Source organism: Lepidothrix coronata, unplaced genomic scaffold (assembly GCF_001604755.1).
Source record: "Lepidothrix coronata isolate B3197 unplaced genomic scaffold, Lepidothrix_coronata-1.0 Scaffold158, whole genome shotgun sequence".
In the NCBI taxonomy this organism is placed as follows: Eukaryota; Metazoa; Chordata; class Aves; order Passeriformes; family Pipridae; genus Lepidothrix; species Lepidothrix coronata.
The window spans coordinates 1,852,614-1,878,083 of record NW_016690338.1 but is presented as its reverse complement, the minus strand read 5'-3'; the positions used below and the strand labels follow the sequence as shown (position 1 = coordinate 1,878,083).

Here is a 25,470-nt window from a genome sequence, read left to right as displayed (position 1 = left end):
CTTGAGGCTGTTTCCTCTTGTCCTGTCCCTTGTTTCCTGGGAGCAGAGCCTGACCCCCACCTGGCTACAACCTCCTGTAAGGTCCCCCCTGAGCCTCCTTTTCTCCAGGCTGAGCCCCCCCAGCTCCCTCAGCTGTTCTCCAGACCCTTCCCCAGCTCCATTGCCCTTCTCTGGACACCCTCCAGCGCCTCAATGTCCTTCCTGAACTGAGGGGCCCAGAACCGGACACAGGATTTGAGGTGTGGCCTCACCAGTGCCCAGTATAGGGGGACAATCCCTGCCCTGGTCCTGCTGCCACACTATTGCTGATCCAAGCCAGGTGCCAATGGCCTCTTGCCTCCCTGGGCACACCTGAGCTCATGTCCAGCTGCTGTCACCAGCACTCCAGGGCCTTTTCCAACGGGCACTTTCCAGCCACTGTTTCCCCAAAATGTGAGGATGTGTGTGTGGTTCCTGTTGTATTTAAAGAAAGGAGGCTGAGTTGCTTCTCCTACCAAATAGGTGACAAGCTGAAATTGTTAACTTTCAGAATTGGTAATGCCTTGCTATGAACACCAGGATTTTTCTCTCCTGTAGCTGCTCCAGGACATCTGCTGCCTTCTCTCCACTGTAGCTGCAAGTATGACTTGACGGATGCGCATCCATGGCTCTTGGATGATCTGGTGAACCATGGAGCTCAAAGTATGGGTGGATGGAGTCCAGAGAATCGTGTGTGGGGTCACCGAGGTCACAACATGCCAGGAAGTTGTAATAGCCCTTGCTCAGGCCATTGGTGAGTAGTTCTGCCAGCTGGGAAATGGGGTGAAGCCTTTTTTTACAGAGCTAAAATGAGGGGAGGTGAGGGGGCACTGAGTATGAAAGTACAATTTGCAGGGTAAACTTGTAGCCTTTGATCTTTCACCTGACAGAGTTGAGAAAGAAAGCAAGGAAACACTTTGAAATCTATAAACTCTCATTCAATACAAATTTATTCTCTAAATAATAATAATATGCTGCTGTTTGTTATTGTAAATACAGCCTGGATAAAGAAGGTGCTAAACTGTCAATGTTTTAAGTACCAAAGAATATGAAAGCAGTGCATTCTAATGCTGTTCATTGAAATAATACACATTGTAAGTATCCTCAGTTATACTGGGAATAGCATAGACCAGTGAAATAGATCCTTCAGGTTCTCCTCCTACCCTTTCATTGTGGTGTGCAGGAGTAACTTGGAAGTCCGTACAGTGTTAGCAATTTGCAGAGCAGTTTAGAAGGAAAAAAAATAAAATCTTTCAGGCTCCACAGCCTCGTCAGATCTTTCTCAGTGACTAAGAGCATGATAATTTTTCATAGCTTGTCTTATCCAGATGAGTATTGAGTTTAATTTTGGTACTCATCTCTTTGGAATAGATTATAAAAAATTTGTGTGGTCTTATATCTGAAATATCTTTATCTGAATAAGCCTCAACTTCATCCCTTCAGTATTTCCCATGCTGATTCTTATTCTTTGCTCAGAAGTTATAATTGGCTTTAGATACTATTTAAATTTAGGCATTAAAGCCTATGTTTTACCTAAAATTAGATTAATAATTTAAAGGCTAACTTTTGCATTTTTCAGTGTGCCAGCAGTTTAAAAACCAATTTAAAAATAATAACTTTCTAATAAAAAATAACTTAGGCTCATGAACGTCAATGAGATATTCCACCTGTAAGCATGAAATCAGTTTCTCTGAAATTGTGATGTTTATTTATTTAAATTTGTACTTCTGGACATCATTTCCACCTGCTTTTATCAAATGGAGTAGAAGACTGGAACTTTTTTATTTTATGATCTAAGGGGATCGAACACAATGCTAGCATGTGTTTATCTATATGCATCAAATAACTTTTAAAGCTTCATTTAAAAATTTCAAAAAGTTAGTTTGTCTCTCAAGTCTTGTGTTTGATGTTTAACTGTTAAATGTGCTTTTACTGGTGGTGCTACTTGCAGCTTTTCATTTAATGCTAATTGGTTCCTGAATAGCTTTCATATCTTATCTTCTGCCTGTAGGTTTTTTGGGACACAATTATGCTGCCATGGTCATTTCCTAGTAATGATTAAGTGATATGTATTTAGAAATAATAAAGTGGTTGTGATACTTTAGTTCTTTACCTTGCTTTCAATATCTCTTTACTCTGTTTCCTTCGCCTTCTCCCACAACACAAAAAACGTCAGACTCCCGGTTCTAGACAGTAGTTTAATATTCTCCTGTGTAATTTCTCTTTAGGTTTTTTCTGTATCCTCAGCTATCAGCCTGAACTCTTGTAAGGCCTCCATGAGCCTTGGAAACACACAGGTTTTGTCAGTTCTTCAGGCTTCCTTTTCTGTAGCACATCCCCAGTTCATCTGGGGCAGGTGACTCTGGTTCCAAGTGGAGATAAATTTCAGTTGCAACCAGAGCCAAATTAAGAGAATCCCTTGGAAATTCCTTCCTGAGGCAAATATCCTCCCTGGAAAACACCCATTATAACTTCCCTCTCACTAGGGCAGCTCAGACAGTATCGAACACCACCTAAATTGCTCTTTGGCAGGTGGGGCTTTCCCAGCCCTCCTGTCAGGCCATTCATCACAAAAGCAGCCATATGTCTGGTCCTTTGATTTGGCTGTAGGTACCAGCTTACCAGGAAAAAATGTCACTGGAATTTGAATAGGAATCTATTAAAATGTATCCCTCTAGCTCTCACCTGACACTTGGTGGTGGAAAGTAGCCAGTCTGAGTTGGCGTTCTCCTCACTTGGCTCTGATTGTATTTTCCACTTTGCAGTCTGGCTCCTTCAGCAGTCACAGAGCTTGGCTGGATTCAGGATTGTTTTGTCTGTCTGTTGGTCTGTCTGCAAAGTTTTTGAAATGCTCTTTTTGTTTTATCACCTCTTACAGTTTATTGACTTAAAAAATACCCCACACACAGTGCAGTCTTCTTACCTGAGCCTGAAGTGTGAACTGCAACAAGTGTGTAATTTTCTTGAAGTGCAGTGTCTGGATATCTGCAAATTAACTTATGTTACAGCCATATCCACTGTAGAAAGCACAAGCCAAAGATATGTGAATTAAGACAGCCATGGTTAAGAAGCTTCTTGTGGACAGATGAAGCTGCCTCTGTTCTAGAGATATGAAAAGTAAAGCTTTATCGTGTATTTCAAAAATCAAAATCAAAATTATTATAGAATGGACTGTGGTTAGATGGCACCTTTGAACATCTGCTGTTCAGAGCAGGGTCAGCCAGACCAGGTTACTCGGGACCATGGGCAGTTGGGTTTTGAATCTGTCTGGGCATGGAGACTCCTCCACCTCTCTGAGCCACCTGCTCCAATGTCCAGCCACCCTTCTTGTGTTTGCCTTAAATGGAATTCCTTGTGTTGCAAGGATTGCCTTTTGCTGTCACTTGATCAACTGCAGGGCCCTGTCTGCTCATCTCCTGCTGTGATAAGAACAAGAAAAAGGTTTCCAAATGTGTACTTTCCAACTCTCCCCTCCTGTCGTGGAAATTCAGTAATAACTTCGGGATACAAAAGTATTCTTTTTTTTTTATGTTTTATGGCTGTTTTAATAAAAAATTATACTGGGTGCTGGGCTATGCCCCTTTGTAGGAGATTCTGTCCCATACCCTAATTCTGATCCTTTGGCCATGGTGTTCTGTCACTTAACTTGCCTGGCTAATGCTCCTTAGCCTATTCCTTACAAATTGGTGCTCTTTCAGTGAAAAAGTCTCTCTTTGGGGCTGTTCTCCTGATGGATAATATTTATGTTACCTCTTCTTGCATTATGATGTCCTTCTGCTGCCTATCTGTTGATCATTGCAGAGTAGGAAATGATTCTACCCCAAGTAAGAGGTTTAGGGAGGTTTGGGTTGTTTGGGTTTTTTTTAAATTTCCATTTGGATTGAAGTTAAAGGGTCTGCATTAAATCTCAAAACCCCCTAATTCTTTAAAGCAAAAAAAGAAGGGAGAGTTGTCTCCTTCAGTGATCCCAGCAAAGATTATTTTAAAGATACATGTATATAATTTAATGAATGTGAGATAGAATAATATAAACTAGATCTAATTTTGGATGTTAAAATGGATTGTGTCTCTGATTTAGGAGGAGTTAGAAATGCCTTAGATGGAGGGTGGGTCACTGGAATTCTGTTCAAGACAGACATAAAACTATTCAGTTAGAAGTTTCCAGAGAATGAAATCACCTCCCCCTGGGATCTTGAATAACACTTGATACTACCTTTTATGAGTTCTATCCAGGCCTGCTTTGTTTTTTTATTTTATTTTTTTTTTAACTCAAGCTGCTTACAAGTTACAAAAATTTGGCTTTTAGTACAAATAAGAGGAGTGATGGTTTCATCATGAAAAAATAAGCCCTCACCACTTTGGGAATGGAAAGTAGGATATGGACTTAGTTGAGTGTGTAAGTGTAGTGACTCCTCTCAAAAAATCATTATAATGCTGAGGGGAAAAGCAGATGGGATCCTAAAAGAGAGTGAGCATATCTTTGTAGCTGATGGCTTAGGCAAATGTAGTTAAACTATGGATGGTTTTGTTTTGGTTTGTTTTTTTTTAAAATTGGCTTTTACTGGTTGTTTTCCATTCAAATATGAAAAATAAAAATATCTTCCAAAGGAATGTGGGACTAATGCTGGAGTCACAAATATACTTGTCTTGTTCCGTCAGAAGTGTTCTTCTCCCATTTCCAGCCCCTGTGAGGATCTTTACTGCATTCATTGTGATTTCTTTTACCCCTGGAGACTTGAATGCATCTTTTGTAGTCAAAACAACATGTTTCTTTCCTAGAAAGAGAATATTTCAGTTTAGAGACACAAAGTTTGAATTTCTTGCCCAAGTGCACTTTTGTTTTCTGCCCTCCCCATAATTTTCTGTGGCAAATAATTAAAATGGCAGACTTGCTTTAAATAGTGATGGGGGCTTGGGGTTTTCTGGCTGGAGAATATGAGCAACACTTCACTGAACAAGAAGTACAGCTGTCTCTTTTTAAAATTAAACAAATGCAGCTGTCAGGGGTTTTTTGTTTGGTTTTTTTTTTTATTGCCGTTGAGTATTTTCCCCCAAAGATAAATGGGGTGTGTTTATGAAAATAAAGCACAGATTTGTCTGTGCTGTCTCAGACGTGTGTTACAGCATCGTAAGGCTCAGCCAGAGCCGTGTCTGGAAAGATCACACCACTCCTTTTACAGGAAGTAAATGTAGTGACAGGAAAAGGGGGAATGGCTTCAAACTGACAGACAGTAGGTGTAGATTGGATATTAGGGAGAAATTCTTCCCTGGGAGGGTGGGGAGGCCCTGGCACAGGTTGCCCAGAGAAGCTGTGGCTGCCCCTGGATCCCTGGAAGTGTCCAAGGCCAGGTTGGATGGGGCTCTGAGCAACCTGGGCTAGTGGAAGGTGTCCCTGCCCATGGCAGGCGGTTAGAATGAGATGATCTTTCAGGTCCCTTCCAACCCAGGCCATTCTGTGATTCATTGATGCCTCTTATGTTCATCTCTTCTTCCAAATAATTTCTGCTAAAGCAAGTGCCAGAGGTGGCTGTCAGAGAGAGGGAAAAGAGTATGAGCAAATTGAACCTCAGTTTGTACACACCAAGAATTTCTCCCTTCTTCTAATTCTCTTCAGAGCTGGTGCTGAGGTTTTTACTGTTAAATTAATCATGTAGTTTACTGCTAAGAATCGCTTAAAACTTGTGGTGTTTTGACCCCAAAATTTCGCTCTCTGCCACTTCAGATAGCAACCTTGAGGGATAAGAAGTACGAGAAAGCTGTGTGCTGTGATGAACTTTCTAGTTCAGGAATCTGGTGATAGTAACCTCTCTGAGAGGCACAGTGGCTGGGTGGGGTGATTTGTCTCCACCTTGAGTGATGTGATACCTCTGGAGCAGTGCTGGTGCCTGCAGCAGAAACCTGGGCTGCTTGATGTGCTTTTGTTGTCTGACTTTGGCCAAACTGCTCCTCCACGTTGTTTAACCTACTTAGGACACGAGTCTAAAATAAATGTGGTACCTCGGGGTGCTCAGAGAAAAAGACAATTGAAAGTATGAAGTGAGTCCAAGTGCTTTGTGTTGTCAGGGTGTGATAAACACTTGTATACCCTTCTTTTGAGAGCCAGGATAATGGTAATAAACTAAGGCTGCAGTTCTGATAAAGATGCTGGGAGCACAGCTCTGCCCAGAGAACTCAGCAGGCCTTCAGTGGAGCCTGGATATCTCTGTGGGTATTTCTTCCTAGGACTGGACTACTCTGATTCTGTATTTTCTATGGAATTCATACATGTGTGTGCAAAATATGGCACAAGTTGAAAAATCTGAGTAACACAAACTCTAACCTCTATTTTGAAGGTTTTTTTGCTCTTAATCTTGGGTATTTAATGAGTTCTCAAGTAGCCTGACTGGCATTTTTTAAAAATTGCTGTGGATGTTAAGTATGGCATAATGAATGTAATATCAGCTTCATATTTCACAGATAGAGTTCAGATCACCCTGGACTGATTAAAATTGCCAGCAATTACTTTTCTATCAGCGCTGTCAAGGATTCAGGAGTTGGTGCTGTTGTCCCTTTGGTAAGGCAGAGCATTTTCACCCACGTGTTCCACATATTAGGAGTTCTTAGAAGTTTTTACCCACATACAAGTATGTTTTACTTTACATGGCCTTTTTAGGGAAGACAGGATCCTTCAGCCTGTGAGACCAGGGCAGTGACTCACCTGCTTGCACTGACTCACTGCTGTAGGGCCTGGCTCTTGAAGCATGGGAGACACTTACTGAAAAGATCTTGCTTGGCATAAACATTTGTAGCCTGATGGGAAAGATAAGGCACAGTACTTTTTTTTTTTTTCCTCTCGTGGTGTATCATCCTACCTTCATACCAAAAAAATATAGTGCCTGAAATTCTTTAAATGTAGAGGATGATGGACTTCTGGGAGAGACTAAAGGGTTGAATCATTCCTGAAAAAGAGAATTGATGACCTCTCAGGTTACAGTCCTGCTAGAAGTGTTGCCTGAGAAACACTGCTACTGCTTCTTTCCTTTGGAGTTTCATTTTCACTTTTGCCAGCAGAAGCAGTCACTCATGTCTACTGTGTCAGCTGCAAATATTAAAGCACATAGAGAACCTTAAAGTGAATAATAGTTACATGAGTCCTACTGCCTTCATGGAGTGTAATTTAAAACTCTGCCACTTGAGAGTCTAAAAAAAAATGTTCAATTACCTTGTTCCTGTATTTCATTAGTTTAATCACTGTTCATTGTGATGGAATCTGTGTTTAAATTATCAAATTACATCAATCCCAAGTTTGTGTGCTTATGGAGCTGTAGGTGGGAACTTAACCTCTTAAACTTGACACTGGCCCTTTGTGCAGATGCAGTGTGCTGTAGAGATGTAAAGATACACCTACTTCTCTTACAGCTTGTCATTTGCTGTCTTGCAAAACAGATATAAATTCTTGATGATTGGTTTGAGATGGTAATATCATATGGCTCATGTAGGGTCTTCATTCTGGGGACCATATAGTAATCATAGAATGGTTTGAGTTGGAAGGAATCATAAAGATTATCTTGTTCCAACTCCCCCTGCCATGGGCAGGGACACCTTCCACTAGCCCAGGTTGCTCAGAGCCCCATCCAACCTGGCCTTGGACACTTCCAGGGATGGGGCAGCCACAGCTTCTCTGGGCAACCTGTGCCAGGGCCTCCCCACCCTCACAGGGAAGAATTTCTCCCCAATATCCCATCTAAACCTACTCTCTGTCAGTCTGAAGCCATTGCCCCTTGTCCTGTCACTCCAGGCCCTTGGAAATAGTCACTCCCCATCTTCCTTGTGGGCTCCCTTCAGGTCCTGGAAGGCCACGATTAGGGCACCCCAAAGCTTCTCTTTCCCAGGCTGAACAATCCCAACTCTCCCAGACTTTCCTCCCAGCAGAGCTGCTCCATCCCTCTGATCACCTTGGTGTCCCTCCTCTGGACTCTCTCCAACAGCTCCATGTCCTTGCTGTGCTGGGCCCCCAGAGCTGGAGGCAGCACTGTAGGGGGGTCTCCCCAGAGCAGGGCAGAGGGACAGAATCCCCCTTTCCCCTGCTGGCCATGGAGAAGGGTGTAGAGGTTTTTTGCTTCCACCAGCCCCTGAATTGCTGTTTTTTTGAACAGGAAAACATGGAACACAGCACTGCTGATGCTTTTTTGGGGGCTGTCTGGGTTGTTTTCTCTACCATTCGCAACAACACAAAGCTTTGATAGAAGTATTAGAAAAAAAAAAAGAGTCCTAATAATTTCTAGTTGTGCGTATTCTTAAAGTTAGATTTCAGAAGTCACAAGGGATCCACTGGCAAGGCAGGTACCCACCTATGTGAACATAAGTACAACTAAGGCTGTGCTTTGGCTGCTCACTGAATTGACTCCTGAACTGGTCACTGACCTTTATCTGGAAATACTGCATAATTCTGCATGAGATTTAATGTAATCTGGAGCTGGGAGAAACACTGTAGTTTAGGGGATACTGTACATTGCTGGCACAAGGCTCATTACGTGCACACAACTGTAACTTAATTTTTCAAATGATAAGGTTTGCATGAATGAGGTGGGGCTGAGTTCTGCCAGGTGCTTTCTGTGTCCAAAAGCTCACGGACGACATGCAAGGCAAGAAGCAGCATGCAGCTGTGGAGCTGCTCTTTGGCATCAACCCAGGCAAGCTGCTTTTTTTTTTCCTTGTCAATGGTAGCACATCAAAACCAGCAGTTTGTTGCAGGGACGCCTGTGTTCTGAAACACTCTATCATTAGTTCTGAATTAACTCATTCACCCTTTCATTTGTGAATTAATCCCCTCTAATGCAGGCAAACATCACAGTTGTGGTTGTCTGGGTGTTGTTAATCTGCATCATACGTAGGCTGAGCACTAAACCTGGGTAATGATCTCGGATGAGGACAGCTTTGTTTTAGACCAGTCCTGAACTCCAGGTGTGGTTGTTGAACTCTGTAAGTATTACTTCCACAAAACACTTTCTTTTATGTGGCTCTTGAGTGCTGAGTTCATTATTTAGGGCTGTGTGTTGATTTGGAACCCTGAGCTAAGATGGAAATAGTTCTTGGCAAGGGCTTTGCTTAATTCTTTAATTCGCTTTTGGTCGAGATTGTTAGAGCTTTATTCTCCTCCCCTCCTTTCCTTTTTTTTTTTGTCTGTTGTTATATTTCTTTTAAATGATGAATTTAATAGCAGAGTGAATAGAAACTGCACGCTGCTCGTTCCCCTAGTGGTACCTACTCCTGTTTGCAATTTTCAGACAGCTTTGAACTTGACTGTTTCTGACACAACACAAGCATTAGTAACACAGCCATGATTACAAGCTGAAAGCTTCTAAGAGTAACAAAACAGAGCAGCGAGGTGCAGCCTTTGTCCTGGGTTCTGGGGTATGTTTTTACTGAATTTTTCTCTCAGGGATTTTATTGTTAATATGCTAGGGCAAGCAGCTCTAGGTTTATTTTTCCTACAACAACACCAATGCCTGCAACAAACTGTAAATCTTCATGGATCAATGAACAATATTGTGAGCTGGCAAAAATCTCTCACTTTATATCTTGGCATAGTAAACTTGTTTTCAAAATACTTTATTAAAACAAACCTTAAATCTGTTTCTTAGAGTGTTGGCCAAGCATGTTAGTGCGCTGACAGATTTTATTTTTTTTTCCTCTTTCCCCATCCCCCAGTGCCTGCCTACAGTCACTTATTTATAAGGCTTTTGGGGTGGTGGATTGCTGTTCTCATGCTGCCTGGTTTTGTTGATTTCTATCCGTCAAATCCTTAAGCTCTCACTCCTGACTTGGAAGTGAACATGGACATTTTGGTCTCTGAACTTGACCAGCCAGCGACCTCTGGGATAAGGCAGGAGCCAAAGCTGCCCATTCTCTAGGCAGGGCCTCCAGAGCCAGTTTTTGTTGTTGTTCGTGCATCCTGAGCTAATTGTGAGAAAGTGAGATAGAGGAGCCATTTCCAACACAGTAGTTGCCTCTTGGGAAGCCCTTTGTAAGGCAATATTGAATTTTAGGGGGGTGCATAGCAGGTTAATTACCACATTCTCCTACAAATCTGAGGTGAGGAGTCCACGTGAGTGTTGTGATTGGAGGTGGGAGGCAGATCTCCAGCCTAAGATTAGGATATTTTTGTCCTTTTGGGAAAAGTGTGGTGCTTGGGCAGGTGGTATGAGTTAAAAAAAATGCATTAAATGGATTACCACTGATATCTACATTTCTTCCAACTCTTCCACTCTATAGTTGTATGTATGACAGATATTTTAGGCACTTATGTGCTGAAATAAATCATTTGAATGATCATCTTTCATGGAAATGGATATAGGTAATGCATTAAAGTAGTTAATGATGTTTTTAAGGTTAATGGCAATTGTGGAGCTGTTCAGAAATTCATTAGCATCGTGTGCTTTAAAAGCAGTTGATCTTTCACATCTTTCTGTAAACACTGTTGTGGCTTTTAAGTGAAGTCACTTTGATAAGGGAAACTCTCTTCTGCATTTGGAGGATGCTGTATCTCAGAGTAGTAAGAGGGGTTTGGAAAAATCCCATGAGGGATATCAGAGGAAGAAGATTCCTGAGCTGAATTTAAGCATGTCGGGTGGCAGCACAAATGAAGACTTAAATGTAGTCTTGTACTGTTTTGTTCCCAAGAAGCACACCAGACTGCACTCACTGTATATCAAGCTATCACCAGTGCTCAAAAAAACTCCCAACACTGTTAAAGGACTTGAGCTGCTTCCTGAAGGCTGAGTATCCCAGGGGGAATGTGGGAGCTGCTGTTCCAGAGGAGCAGCCTGTGCAGGGAGCCCCATTGCTCGTTTGCAGTTCAGGCAGCCTGTGTTACTCTGGTCCCTGTGCTCTCCTCAGTGAAGGTTTGTCACACCAGCAACACTGCCAGGGGCCATCTGAGCTGGCATCACACTGCTGGGACCTGGGCTGGCTCTCCCCAGTGTCTGAGTGGACATGGGGGGCATGAACTGGGGGACTGAGGCTCTGTCAGTCATCAACAGCTGCCTCTCATTGATGAAACAGCTTAACAGCAAACACTCCTCCCTTAAATTTGATGTTTCTCAGTGGCTGAAACATGTGGGACTCCTGTTCATGTTTTCTTCCTCTAGAGCTTTGTACTGGGTGTATTTACGTGGTGGTTGCCAGCATCACTGGGTCACTTGATTTAAACTTTGCTGGAGGGTGGGGAGGCCCTGGCACAGGTTGACAACAGAAGCTGTGGCTGCCCCATCCCTGGAAGTGTTCCAGGCCACCTTGGATGGGGCTCTGAGCAACCTGGGCTAGTGGAAGGTGTCCCTGCCCATGGCAGGGGGGTGGAATGAGATGATCTTCACGGTCGCTCCCAACCCAAACCATTCTGTGGTTCTGGGAATCCAATCCCTCCAAACCTGGCGGCAGCCCCGGGGGTTGTACGGTTTCCCTGGTGTGTGGGGTGTGAACTGCTCCTTGCTGCTGCTGCGCGGGAGAGGGTTTGGAGCTGAGCTCAGGGATGTGCGGGCACGTCAGTGAGGCAGCGTGTGCTGTGACACGCGAGACCAGCGCGGGGGGGACGTGGGGCGGGACACGGACACTCCTCGGGGCTGTGCGGGGACGGGACAGCCCGCGGGGCTGTGCGGGGGATGGAGAATGGCACACGGACACCCCGCGGCGCTCTGCGGGGGATGAGGGATGGAGAATGGGACATGGACGCCCCCGGGGCCGTGCGGGGGGATGAGGCAGGGTCGGACACCCCCGGGGCCGTGCGGGGGGATGAGGCAGGGACGGACACCCCCGGGGCCGTGCGGGGGGATGAGGCAGGGACGGACACCCCCGGGGCTGTGCGGGGTGCGGGACACGGACGGTCCCGTGCCGCGGTGTCCCCGCGGTGTCCCCGCAGCGCCCTCCCGCGGCCGCGCTGACGCTGCGCTCTCCCCGCAGGGCGCACCGGGCGGTACACGCTGATCGAGAAGTGGCGGGACACGGAGCGGCACCTGGCGCCGCACGAGAACCCCATCGTGTCCCTCAACAAGTGGGGACAGTACGCCAGCGACGTGCAGCTGATCCTGCGGCGCACCGGGCCCTCCCTGAGCGAGCGGCCCACGTCGGACAGCGTGGCGCGCATCCCCGAGAGGACGCTGTACCGGCAGAGCTTGCCGCCCCTGGCCAAGCTGAGGCCGCCCGGGGACAAGTCCATGAAGAGGAGGGAGCCCAAGAGGAAATCCCTCACCTTCACCGGGGGCGCCAAGGGGTTAATGGACATCTTCGGGAAGAGCAAGGAGTCCGAGTTCAAGCAAAAGGTGCTCAACAACTGTAAAACGACGGCAGATGAGTTGAAGAAGCTGATCCACCTCCAGACGGAGAAGCTGCAGTGCATCGAGAAGCAGCTGGAGTCCAACGAAGCCGAGATCCGCTACTGGGAGCAGAAGTACAACGCCAGCCTGGAAGAAGAAATCCTCAAGCTGGAGCAGAAGATCAAACGGAACGAAGTGGAGATCGAGGAGGAAGAATTCTGGGAAAACGAGCTGCAGATCGAGCAGGAGAACGAGAAGCAGCTGAAAGAACAGCTGCAGGAGATGAGGCAGAGGATCCTGGAGTGCGAGAACAAGCTTAAGGACTACGTGTCTCAGATCCACAACATGGAGAGTGGCCTTGAAGCAGAGAAGCTGCAGCGGGAAGTTCAAGAGTCCCAAGTGAATGAAGAAGAGGTGAAGGAAAAGATCGAGAAGGTGAAAGGTGAAATTGATATTCAGGGCCAGCAGAGTCTGAGGCTGGAAAATGGCATTAAAGCTGTAGAAAGGTCTTTGGGCCAAGCGACCAAGAAGTTACAGGTAAGATTGTGTGTTTATCCATAGCTAAAGGAAAGTCAAAGACATGACTGTGGCAAATTTCTCTCAAGCAGATTTAGAGCCCATGAAAAAAAAACAAACCACATGAGAAAGTTTCCACTGTGACTTGGGGTAAAAGGAGGAAAGTGTTTGATTTTCAGATTGCATTTCAGATTTTATTTTTTTGAAGGGCAGACAGTTTCACCTGTGTGTAATTTGCTCATTGAAACCATCTGAGATGAAAAACAGTAATTTACACCATCGTAGCCTTTCTTGAGGCTAAGCTTCTGATCCTTGCTAGGTTTGTCTGCCACCAAAAGAGATAAATTAAAAAGAACAGTCCAAAAGCAGCACCTGGATAGATGGATGTAGAGCTAAAGTAGCTGTTACCTTACAGGGCTTTTGTTTTAAAGAACAGCATCCCCCTTTTCCTGGCTGACTTGCTGGTTAAATTCAGATCTTCCAAGCTTGTTCTAAACCTAAAGATGCACAAATCTAAAGTCCAGGAGGAAGTAAACTGGGCTCTGTATTGTGGAGTTTAGGGGGGAGGAAATAGAGAAATATTTTCTTGCAAGCTGAAATTTAATGAGTAATATTCACAGAACTGCTGATTTGAAACAGGAAAGTTGAGCATGGGTGTTTTTTATAGAGTTTTCAGTAAGGAAGGAAAGAAAATTTTGATTCACTAAATTTTCTGTGATAAGAGCAGGAAGGTGGCATTTTTTAGTGAGAATTTTTTAGTAATTTGGACTAACTCTTTCATCCCTTTCCTGTAGCCACCTGAGTAATGTAATTTTCCAACCATCTGAGGTTATGATCAGTTGAGGGTCAGATGCAGCACTCTGGTCTCCTGGTTTGTAGAAAAAGATTTTAAGTGCAAAAACCCCCAGCCCCAACAAAAAAAGAAAACCACCCTTTTTCAGGTAAAAGATCTCAATAAAGTTTCATGATTAGATACTAAATTTAAGACCTTAAAACATACATGACATTTCAACCTTACTTTCTGTGAAAGCTGAGAAATGTCAAGAACAAGTTATTTATGTTAGTTCTGCTAACCTGCGTATTTCAGTAATTTAAAAAAAAATTAAAACCCCTGAATTTCCTTCAGTGGCAACTTTGTTACAATCTCATAAAACACAGAGCTGCACAATTAACACTGTAGTAAGTAAGTAAAGACAGTTGAGAATTTCCTGTGTCCCAGTTGTAGGGTTTAATGGGCCTGAAATAAAGCGAAGAATTTTTCTGTAGAATAGTCTTAAAATTTTGTTTCCGTTTCTCCATCCAGTTCTCCAAAAGCTCGTAACAAATGAATGATCTGTTCCTAGGACAGATCCACAAAACTGTTCCTCCACAGTCCTCGTGTGAGTTCACATCCTATTCCGCTGACACAAGATAATTAGGGAAAAGAAGGTCAGCCCACCCTCTCTCTCTTGCCAAAACAAAGGTGTAGCAGTACCTGCTGCATTGGAATGCCCATGGATGTGCTGCCTGGCATCAGAGTAGCCTATTCCCTCTGTGGCCAGATTGCAGGAATTCCATCCTGGCTGTGGAAAGAAAAAGTACCAGATGCAGCTCTCTGCTAATGAAGCTCAACCTGAGTGTGGAGGGGACTAAATAAATCTAAGACTGTTGTAACCTCTCAGAGCTGTAAGTTTTGCATATCATGCCAGAAGTACAAAGCCTTGAGGAAAATCCTAAATTATCTTCTGTGCCTTGAAGGGCTGGTGAACCAGCCAGGCTTTGGCCTCGTTGTGCAAAATACTTGCAGAGAGAGAAAGTTCTGTCCATAAAAATTTAAGTAGAAAATGCAAAGAACAAGAAGAGAAAGCAATTAACTCCTTTTAGTATCAGGGCTGTCCAAGCCATGCTGGACACTTCAGGAAGAACTAAGATTTGGTGCTAGACTGCTGCTCAATTGATTATTGTTTCAGAGGGCACACTGTTACCTTTATTTGCTTACATCTGATGCACCAAAATTTTTCTCAGGTGATATGAGTAACATCTGCTAGTCATCCCAGGAGCAATATAAAAGTATAATATATAAAAAAACTCCAGTAGTCACCTGTACTTAGAGTTGGACTCAATGATCTTAGAGGTCTTTTCCAACCTAATTGATTCTCTGATTCTAGTAAGTCATAGTGAGTGTTGGCTCACTTTTTAAATGATGAGATTAAAAAACCTTTAAATTCTTCAGTTTGCATTTGAATTCAAAAATTGGAGGCTTTCTCATCAAAAGAAGTTGTCCAGTTGTAAGTGGAGCCTTGAAATGCTGCTTTATATGCTCAGCAGATGTTTTCTCTTTCCCGGCAGGACAGGGAACAAGAACTGGAGCAGCTGACAAAGGAGCTGCGACAGGTGAACCTGCAGCAGTTCATCCAGCAGACGGGAACGAAGGTGACGGTGCTGCCGGCAGACCCCGTGGAGGTGGAGGCCCCACATGTGGAGCTGGAGAGAGGTGCAGCCCTGGGAATGCCTTGGCTGGGAGGGAGAAGGGGTTGGCACTGCCTTTACCTGCTGCTTAATGCCAGCACTGGTCCATGAAGGGAGCACTCTGTTAGCAAAGGCCTCAGCAAAACACTAACAAAGCACGTTGTCGGATATTCCTTTTCGTTCCAAGGATTCAGCAGGCTATAAATAAAGAGCAGTGTGTGGATAACTTCTCCCCCACTGTGCCTGGGCATGTGTTTGTCCCATCAGCAGCCCGTTAAGCCAGTGGCTTTCAAGAGTGGCTGTGGGCATGTAAAGCTGGCATACAACATCATTGCACTTCTAACACTGCTGCTCATCTGGGTTCTTCCCCTTCTGGTGTTGTCAGAGTAGGAAAAGGAATGTGTCTGGATCTCCAGAAATCCCAGACAGCAGCCACACGGGAATAGGAGCTAATCCAGCTGGGCTGCCAGCCATCCAGAAGCCCTGCACAGATGGCTGTTACGGCATGTGCAAATTGACTGTGCACCCAGTGAGAGCAGGGCAACCTGCACGTGCCCGCAGCTGGATTCACATTTTCCTGGACAAAAACATGGGATGTGTGTCAGAGCTGTGGCACAACCACAGCTGTGTGCTTTGACAATACTCTGCTTTCAAGGTGTCTGTTTGCCTCGTCATTCTCCTTAGCTGGTTCTGTTCTCCTTTTGGAAGACTTTCCAACCAAAAGGCACTGGGAGCCTAAGGGGGGGCTGGGGGGAAGGAGCAAAAGACAACCAGGCCTTAAAATGTCAGTGTGGACTTGTGTGAACTGTCTCTTTTGAGTGGGCAGGAAGCTGAAGCTTTGAGTTATGTACAGGTACAATCCCTTCCTGTGCATTACCATATAAATGGGTGCATGTTTTTCACAGGAGAGTAGTTGTTGTGGATAGCTATTTCTGGTAGATATTCCTGTTTCGAAATGTGTAGGAAGTATTATACTCTTATGTACACCTTATATCTCATCCCTTCCTACCCAGGCATTTCAATTGTTTGTTACGTGTGGTGTTAGTTTTTTTTTTCTTATCACACTAAGCAGGAAGAGGGGAGGAGTTTTATGGATGTCCCCCCGATGATGACTTTTCTAACTACCTTCTTTCCTGTTCAGAGCCAACATTTCAGTCTGGGTCACTGAAGCGCCCTGGCTCCTCGAGGCAACTCCCCAGCAACCTTCGGATCCTACAGAATCCCCTGTCGTCTGGTTTTAACCCGGAGGGCATTTATGTATGACAGTACATACCTCTTCTGGAGAGGACCTATCAAGGTACCCTGGACAAGATACACTTTATTTTATTCTGCCAATGATGAATGGAAGAAGTTTTTTTTTGTTTTATTTTGGGTTTTTTGTTACACCACCGTGTTTTTGTTTTTTTTTCTTCTTCCTCCAACACACCACTCGGAGCCATACCCTGTGCACTGATGCTAAAGAGACAGGAGCTGTCTCGATTCCTAATTGGCAAGGATGACCTTGCTGTCAACACAGCTAGAGTGCAGAAACCTTCGTTGTTTTTGCCACTTCAGAAGTGTTTGGGAAAGTATTGTCGCTTGTATAGGCATAAATGGAAGACTGAGGGTGAAGGAAACCATGTATGCAACTTCCCTGAGGTTTAATTTATTCCCTTTAATCAATGGACCCATGAATGTTGACCTTTTATATTTTTATTTTTAACTTGTGAATAATCACATATGGCTGTGTGTCAGTCTGACAAGGTGACTTTAATTTGTGTGTGCATACACCCCCATTTGATCAAGTACAGCAACCTGCAATGCAGAGTTCTGTGGGGTGCTGAACCATTACAGTGGTTTCTCACCACTAACTTTGTTCATTTCTGTTGTGGGTCATAATATGTCATGTTCCATCCATCGCTACCTTTTAAGGCTTGAAAAGTGAGCTTGTGGGTTTTACTTGCTGTTGAATCTGCCTTTGAATGAAGCACCTAGTGTTCAAAAGATTTATGGATTTTAAACCTTGGCTTGGTAAAAATATTTCCAGCATATAATTGAGGATGCACTAGTTAGATGATATTTTATTACATAGAATGTATATTTGAAATATTTTGCCACATTGTATATGCCTTTTGAGAAAAGAACAATGTAAGAAGTTGTCTTCATATATCTTACCAAAAGAGAGTAGGAGGCTTTTCACTGTGTGTGATTTTGTACTTTATTTTTTCCACTAGCCATTACAGTGTTCTTGTTTTGAGGTAAATCTTGCTGTTGGAGGAGAAGAAAGACACAAACCAAACGGGCATCCTCTTCCAGCCTTCCAGAATTCACTCAAGTTTTGTGGAGGGAAGAAACCTGGCAGAGTCCCTTGAAGTCAATAGCAGAGCTTTCACTGAAGTGAGTGGGGCCAGGATTTCATTCGAGTTTAGCCCCTCTGAAAGACATGTTGCTGCTCAGTCACTTGCAGAATGTAAAGCTCACAAGCAGGAAATTCACACATTTGGTGGTCATTTTTGCAAAACATGTGAAAAGAGAACATTTTTGTATCTTGGTGTTGCTTTAATGCAATCAAAGCTAAGCAAGGATTAAACAGAGTGGTTTCCCAGCAGAAAATTAGACAATACCAGGTAATTTGTTGGTTATAGACCTTGATGTTAGATTGCTGAAGTGGACACCAGGTTTGTGGAGAAACTGCCATCAGTGGGACACTATAAACATTGGAGGCTGGCCTCATGGATGAGTTAGAGAAGGGATGGGCCTTCCCTAGTTGTGTTTGGATTTTCTGTTCTAACAGCAACTCATAGCACCAACCCCACCTTGGAGATCCCCTTGGCATGAGAGGCGGACATCGTGCTCTCACTAAGTACTGAAAACTTGGGCTTAGTGGCAAAATGACAGAGCTCCTGATGGCTTTAGTAGGGTCAGGATTTTACCACTAGTAGGAAACTCCATGCTTTTTGCCACAGAAAAATACTTAACTCCTAGCATCCTCTCGTGTTGATTTACTGATGTGCAGATAAATGTTAATTTAAGTCTCCTTTTTAAAAAAAGGAGCTTCCCGACAATGGAAGTTTTAAAAGATATAGTAGAAGATGAAGGATTCTTGAGTGTTTATTGCATCTTTTTACCTTTCCACTTATTAATGGCATCATATATTCTAAAAATGCTGCTGTATTTAGACTAACAGCAACAGATAAGGCTGTGAATATATAAAGGACCTTTCCAAATGGACTCTGAATTTTTACTGTTTAACTTATCATCAGGTCTTTTTTTTTTTTTTATCTTCCATCTTCCCTTGTGAGCAAACTGGAAAATTATATGTTCCTACCTGAGGAATCTTTGCAGTGCTCACAGATTTTATTGTTAGTTTATCACAGTTCTGTGCTCATGTTTACTGTGCCCGTAACTTTGTATTAAACAAAAAAGAAAGAATGTGTGTACATATATATATATCTATATATTAAAAAAAAGTGTAAAATATACATAGTTTGGGGACAATATCTGTCCAAGGTACTTGAGCATATATGCCTTACATTCTGGGTTCAATTTACAGAAGTGAAATGGCCCTCTCCAGTGGATATCTTGCATCTTCAGCACCTCTTGATGTTAGAGAACTGAGGCACTCAGCACCTTGCAAAGTCTGGCCCAAATTATGCTGCATGGGGTTGGGGGGAAACAGTCTTGTCCTGAGATGAAGTATTTTTAAGGCAGATCAGCATACTTACCCCAGCTAATGTTTCTGTCATACTTTGTGACCGGTCCATCTCCCACAGATGTCAGTTGGAGCTGAATTGGGCTCTTGCATCATAACAACTGCTCTCTTTCTCTGCCAAGTTATTCTTTAGGATAGAGGGAGGAAGAAAAGGATTAAAAGGAATGGTAAGAGCAGCTTTGGAGGGCTTTAACTACGGCTTTGTAATAGAATCAATTTAAGTTAAAAGAGCAGCACCTGCTGACTGCAGCAGCTCTTTGACAGAGAGGCCAGCCTGGAGCTGGCTCAGGAGTGGCCACTGCACCATCCCTGAGTGGACCCTCCCTGTCAGGGCTTTGGCACATGTCTAGGTGATCTGAAAAACGTTCACAGCTTCAGCCACTCTTATGGTCAAGGAGAGGCTTTGGTATCCAGACCTGCCATTTGTGAGACACTTGACAAATTCCCCTGTCCCCACCATACTCTTCTTGCTTCTTGAATTTCACCCAGGCTGAAGTTCTGTAGCATTTTCACCCTCTCTGTAAATAAACCAAAAAGAAATGGCATGCCCTTGCATTAAATGTGAATTGAGTAGTGTGTAACAGTTAGAAAAATTCCTCACACTACAGCATTTAGAATTTTGCTTCTGATCAACTGCAGAACCTCACTTTTTCTTTACAACTGTAGAAAAAATTCATTTTCAGAAATGTTCCAAACCTACTTACGGGGCATTAGCAGAAAGGAAGCAACACATACTGATTTTAACAAGTGCCATATTATTTACTGGGCAGCATGATAAAAATGGGGTTTTTTGCTTGCGTTAAATAGTTGAACACACAAAGCACTATTTTCCAGTGCACGGGGAATTTATATGGAGAACTCCTGTAATTTATTACTAGTGGAAATTAACTGTGTTATCTCTCTCATCCATGAGGATACAGGTTATTTTTGCTGGAGATGCTATGTCGTTAGGGGAAAAGGGGGGGTGACCATTTGAAAAGCCAGTAGGTTAAGGCTAAGGTGAACAATCCGAATGCCCGAGCAAGGAGAAACTCAAGTCCCACTCTGAAAAGTCAGCTAGGAACACGCCTCCCAGGATCTTTTAGTGGGACTTAGGTTCCCAAGTGCCTGAATTGCTTCTGGAAATGGTATGTTAGCTTTGAGATTACTTGCTTTTCTTGAACCCTTGCAAGCTGGGAGGAAGTTCTTGAAGAAAAGAACTACCCCTACTAGCATTAGCAATATGCAAATGTGTGAGGTAAGAGGGAAAAGATCCTTTAGTGAAATAAAAATCTCCTCTTGGGGCAGCAATTGCCTTGTTTTTAGCGTGAAGAGTATTGCGTTATTCTAGTGAACTGGGATCATATGAGTATGATCAAAAAAAAAGAATTGATCCTGTAATTTTTAGTGAGTTACCTTGAAGCATATAAATTCCTGATGTGCATTAACTTGAGTGAATTGGGCCTTAATGATCCATGTAAATAACAAAACTGTATTCAGATATTTTTTTCAGAAAATAGTCTCTAATGGTCTGTACTGTATTAAAATAAGTGTCAAAGTGTTACTTTTATATTACACCTCTTTTTTTTTTAGAACATTGAAATGTGCATGTTTATTCTATTTGCTACAGTATTTTAATGTTTTGGATGAAGGCCATCGGTTGTATGGAGATGACAAAACAATCATTCTGTCTATTTATTCAGTATTGCTGCTTAAAGTTTTCAAAATAAAGCTTTCAATGCCAATATAGTGACTGATTGAAAGCTGTTCTAGCTCTCTTCAGGTGTTTTTTTCTATGTTTATAGAAAACTAAATAAGTGAAACTTGGTATATATAGGCTGTTATACCAGCAAGGAATTATTGCAATAATACTGGGGGGAGGTTGGGGGTAAGTGTGTGTAGTATATACATAAATGTATGCATGCAGTGAATGCCTTTAGGCCTCAAGTAAATGGAGTGCTGAAGACTGTTAAATCCTTTGTGGTCCTGCAAGCACTTTACACATGTGATCAAGCACTGGTTAGTGCTTCATGGTGCTTGTGAGGGCAGAACAAGGTGGTCACAAAGGATCAACTGAGAGCCCTTTGAACCAAAGGAGATTTAAGCACATTCTTGAGTGTTCTAGTTTCTGACTGGGGCCTAAAAACATGTTCTGATACAAAAGTCTTGCAGTTGCAGCAAGGATGCCTCAAGCATAGCTGGTACCTCTGAAAATTTTAGTAGTTTTGCCATGGATGGAGTGTGCCTGCTCTACTTGTAAAGGGTATCAGAATGCAGAGTGTTCACCCTCATGACCATCCTGTGAAACAACTAACTAGGGGTTCTGACTGGAAGATTTGGGTTGCTGGCACTTTAACCTAGAGAAGCAACGCAAACTAACTGTGAAAACACGAGTGAGCGTTTTATTACTGCTCTGCTTCAATGCAAGATGAAAATCTGTATTATATGTAACTATATTTTTTGTCACTTAAAAAGCTTCTATTTTTTATTATTCTCATGAATGGTTGACAAAAAAAGATATTGGATATGCTCCCATACAATAAATTCCCCTCTGAAACTGTGGATCTTTCCAGTTCGTGGTTTGCTGGAGTTGCACCGTTCATCTCGCGCACATCTCACGGTACAGCTGCTGGGACTCTGTCAGAGAACACTGGGCCTGAAAGCAGGGCCAAGGTAAAGCTGGGTGTATCTGTAGCTCAAACATCTTCAAAAGGGCTGTGTGTCGAGCATTAGGACACTGAACAATCCTAAATGGCAGCTTACTTGGTGTGGGATACACAGCTGGTTGGGTGTGGGGCCTCTGTGGCAGACAGGCCCTCTGCCATAAGCGTGCACATGCTGTAATCTTAATCAGATAAAGCCCAGGCACTACAAGAGAGTAGAGCATCTTGTTTTGAGCTGAGAAACTGCTTCTAGGATTAATATTAACATTGAACAGATAGAACTGGCCAGCAACTTGCAAGAAGTGTAACTCAAAGCAAAGGGGTAGAAGTTTGCTTGGAAGTGATCAGGGAAGGGAATTGAATGCTCAGAATCTTCACACAACAAATGCAGGGTGCCTTGATCCTTCAGGGAGCAGAAAGAAATTAAGCTTTGAAAAAGGAACTGCAGGCCTGATTCAGGTGTAGTTAATTGTGCTGAGGACCTGGGGGGGTGCAAAGATTGCTTGAGATCATTTGAGTTAATCAAGGCAGGGAACTTGCTACAGCTCGAGACTTGTGATTTAAGCCATCCAAATGCAGGCCTTAGTCTGATATCCCAACAAATGGATTTTCCTAAGCTAACTGGAGCCTAATCTCATTAGAGGTGAGGAGCAATGAGCTAACACTGTTGACTGGTGATAAGACAATGTCATGAACTCCACTGGAACCCTAGCACGTGGGACTCATGTTGTCAGGGCTGTGTAAGTTGTGGGGGCCCTCTGCTCCTGAAAGGTGCCCTTTTCTGCCCCTGTGCAAGTCAGCTGGCTGGGTTTTGTGGTACCTAAGGTTTCCCAGCGTGCTCAGCAGAGCCAGGGCTACAGCTGATGGTTCTGATCTTTTGCTTTGCCTTCAAAGAACAAAGTGGTGTATTTGTATGTGGCTGCTGCAGCACTAACTAGCTCAGTGTAACTGGGCCACTAATGATTGCAAAACCAGACCAGATTAATGGTCCATTTCGTTCAGAAGCTGTACTGAATTCTTCTGCCTGTCACATCTGTGTCAGCTAGATGGTATTTCTTTATAATCCCAATTTTTAATGATTGTTTCAACTAAGATGTCTCGTGTCTGAAGTAGGGCACAATGAGCAACAGTCCCCATTACTGCCTTTATTGAAAATGATATATTTGCTACCTTTGGTATTGTAGCTAGTGTTAATGAGTATTTTCTAGGTCAGCCACTGCTTCATCATTAACTTTCTCCAGAAATATTGGAAGGAGGCAGTCTCAACTGGTCTATTCTGTTCCACTTTTCCAGGTGGGTATGCAGTGTACTTTTTTCCATCCTTTGCGGTGAGCTCCCTGTTCCATGTGCTGTCAGGTCAGCAAACCCTGTCAGCAGGGTTGATGTGTTAAACATGAGTGACTGTCCAGGGGTTGACTTGGAAAAAACGTCTTTGGCATGTGGCAGTGCAACAAGGAACTGATGCAAACGGGGATAATAAACTTAACTGAGCAACCTCACCACTTTTCTGATCAGCTTAGGCACTGCCAGTGTCCTCGTGTCACTTCTGGTGGGTCTGTGCCTCCCCTGGGCAGGAAACCTCCTTGTCATACAGACAGCCCTGGAGTTTCTCCTCTGTGAATGTGTATTTGCTCTGCACTGACTCCTTCCTAGGACAGACGTTTGTCCCTTGTGCAAACTGAAGTTTGATTTCTGGAGGCTTTTCAGATCTGAATCCCTGGCTGTGGAAAGGCTGCAGGGATCTCTGATGTCTCTGGCAGTGAGAGAGTGTCATCACGGTACCATCACACTTCTGTTCAGTTATCTAGAAGCTGACAGAGGTAAAATACAGCTACACCAGACCGGGTTTTTGGCTATGGGAGCTGGAGGTTTGATGTTTATCTCCAGTATTTGCGGTGATCTGCACAGGTTAAGTAAGTTTTGTTCCTGAAAAAGACAGAATGATGCTACTGTTCAGGCTATAGTTTTCCCTTTCTCTCCATCATTTTTGCATATTTTGTGCTTGTTGTTTCAGCTACGCACTTTGTCTTGTTCTACCCCTCTGCAAAAGGAGGAAAGCAGTAAGTAATTGGAAGACTTAGTAAGAAAATGCAGTACAGAAGATCGAATATTCCATCCTGAGTCAAGTTGTAGGGAAGAAATGTTTTCTATTATTTCTTTTTAATGAGCAAAAGTTCGGAGAAAAATATTCAGAAGAGCTCCAACTGGACTTCCTCCACTTCCTCACAAGGGGACTGATCTCTCTGCTGACCAGTGACAGGACCCAAGGGAACAGCTGGAGCTGGGTCAGGGGTTTGGGCTGGATATTAGGAAAAGGTTCTTCCCCCAGAGGGTGGTTGGGCATTGAACAGGCTCCCCAGGGCAGTGGGCACAGCCTCAAACCTGCCAGAGTTCAAGAAGCATTTGAACAACGCCCTCAGACACATGGTGGGATTGTTGGGCCATCCTGTGCAGGGCCAGGAGTTGGACTCAGTGATCCTTGTGAGTCCCTTCCAACTCAGGATATTCATTCTGCAATTCTGGAAAGGAAAGTCTACTTAAAACAAACCTTATCCAATGCAACGCATATGAGTGGAAATAATTACCTGCCTAGGTATTTTAAAAAGGAGGGCTTCTGGTTAAAACAAAACAAGAAGGGGAGGGTGGTGGGAGGAGGGAAGTGAGATGTAGACCAAGTGAAACACCTTGAACCTCATTCATATTTACCCTGAAGTCCCTTTCACTACTGGTTTGATGGACAGTGAGTCATCCAGCTTTGAAGCTGGTGACATGGTATCACAGGGTACCATCAGGAGCTATTGCTAAAATGAAATTCAGGCCAGCCTTTAAATGGGGAATAACTGGAATTTCTCCGTGGTTGCCTATGGAGCGTCTCCTAAATTACTGCCTGTCACAACTTGCAATAGCATATCCCTTTTATCAGGTGTACCAAACTGCTGCTCGTGGAATGTTATGTGCCCAGAAAAGATGATTTGGCTTTAGCAGTCACAGTCAACCTGAGGTGAACTTTGGTCAGTGAGGTAGAACTGGCCCTTCTGGCAAGCTGAAGAGAAACCCGAGAGCACCAGGCGACCTTTAACTACACTTTGTTGCTACAAAGTTGTCTTAAGTGTTCCCTTGACTTGGCAAATGTGCAGCGGGATTGCCAAGACTATGACCTGGATTCTCCATTGTCATGTAGCTGGTGTCACATAGCAAACAAGCACAGAGGAGACAGTGACAGTACATGAGAAAGGCAACTCAGCTGCCCTGAGAGGTTTGCTGGAATGCAGGGCTCCTGATAAATTTGTCCCCTCGGCTGTGCCAGCGCTGCAGTTCCCAGCAGGCCCACACGAGAGAGCAGCAGCACATGCAGCGGCCACACAGTGCCACGAGAAGCAGGTTTTCTAGGAACACACAGCATGTGATAGAGAGTCGCGTGAGACACCCAACATTCTGTCCTTGAGTAGGTTCTTTCAGAAAGGACGCAGTGGTACTAACAAAGAACCACGTCTCAGTCCCAGTGTGTGTGCGTAGCTGACACCCAAATGATGCAGTTCCTGCAGTTTCTGTGCAGGCCTGGAAGCTTTTGGAAACCTGCACAGATGGGGGTCAAAACATTCCATTTTAGGGATTATCCCATGCCTGGAATATTTACCTGTGCCTGGGAAGCTCTTGTTTCATTTCCCAGCTCTGCCACAGATCTCCTGTGTGTGACCTTGGGCAAGCTACTATAATCCCTCTGGATTGGAGTCCCCCAGCTGTAAGCTTGAGATAATACTGCCTCATCCCCTTTGACTTTGTCTATATATACGGAAGGCCCTGTGGGGAGCAGCATCTCGTTTCCTATTTGTTTGGCAAGTAGTCCTTAGAACAATGTGGTCCT

General features: G+C 43.8%; 1 protein-coding gene across 4 annotated transcripts in view; it reads left to right on the top strand.

Moving 5' to 3' along the window:
* The window catches only part of RASSF8 (Ras association domain family member 8), a 90,073-nt gene extending 69,362 nt beyond the window's left edge, over positions 1-20,711 (top strand). For 3 of the 4 annotated variants that reach the window (XM_017829113.1, XM_017829114.1, XM_017829115.1), the window contains 4 exons: positions 577-772; positions 11,956-12,845; positions 15,153-15,297; positions 16,414-20,711. In XM_017829113.1, coding sequence (XP_017684602.1) covers positions 670-772; positions 11,956-12,845; positions 15,153-15,297; positions 16,414-16,535 — 1,260 coding nt within the window. In that variant the 5' untranslated portion in view covers positions 577-669 and the 3' untranslated portion in view covers positions 16,536-20,711. The remainder of the gene's footprint in view (positions 1-576; positions 773-11,955; positions 12,846-15,152; positions 15,298-16,413) is intronic. The other variant, XM_017829116.1, reaches the window with a different exon arrangement.
* Positions 20,712-25,470: the final 4,759 nt, after the last annotated feature.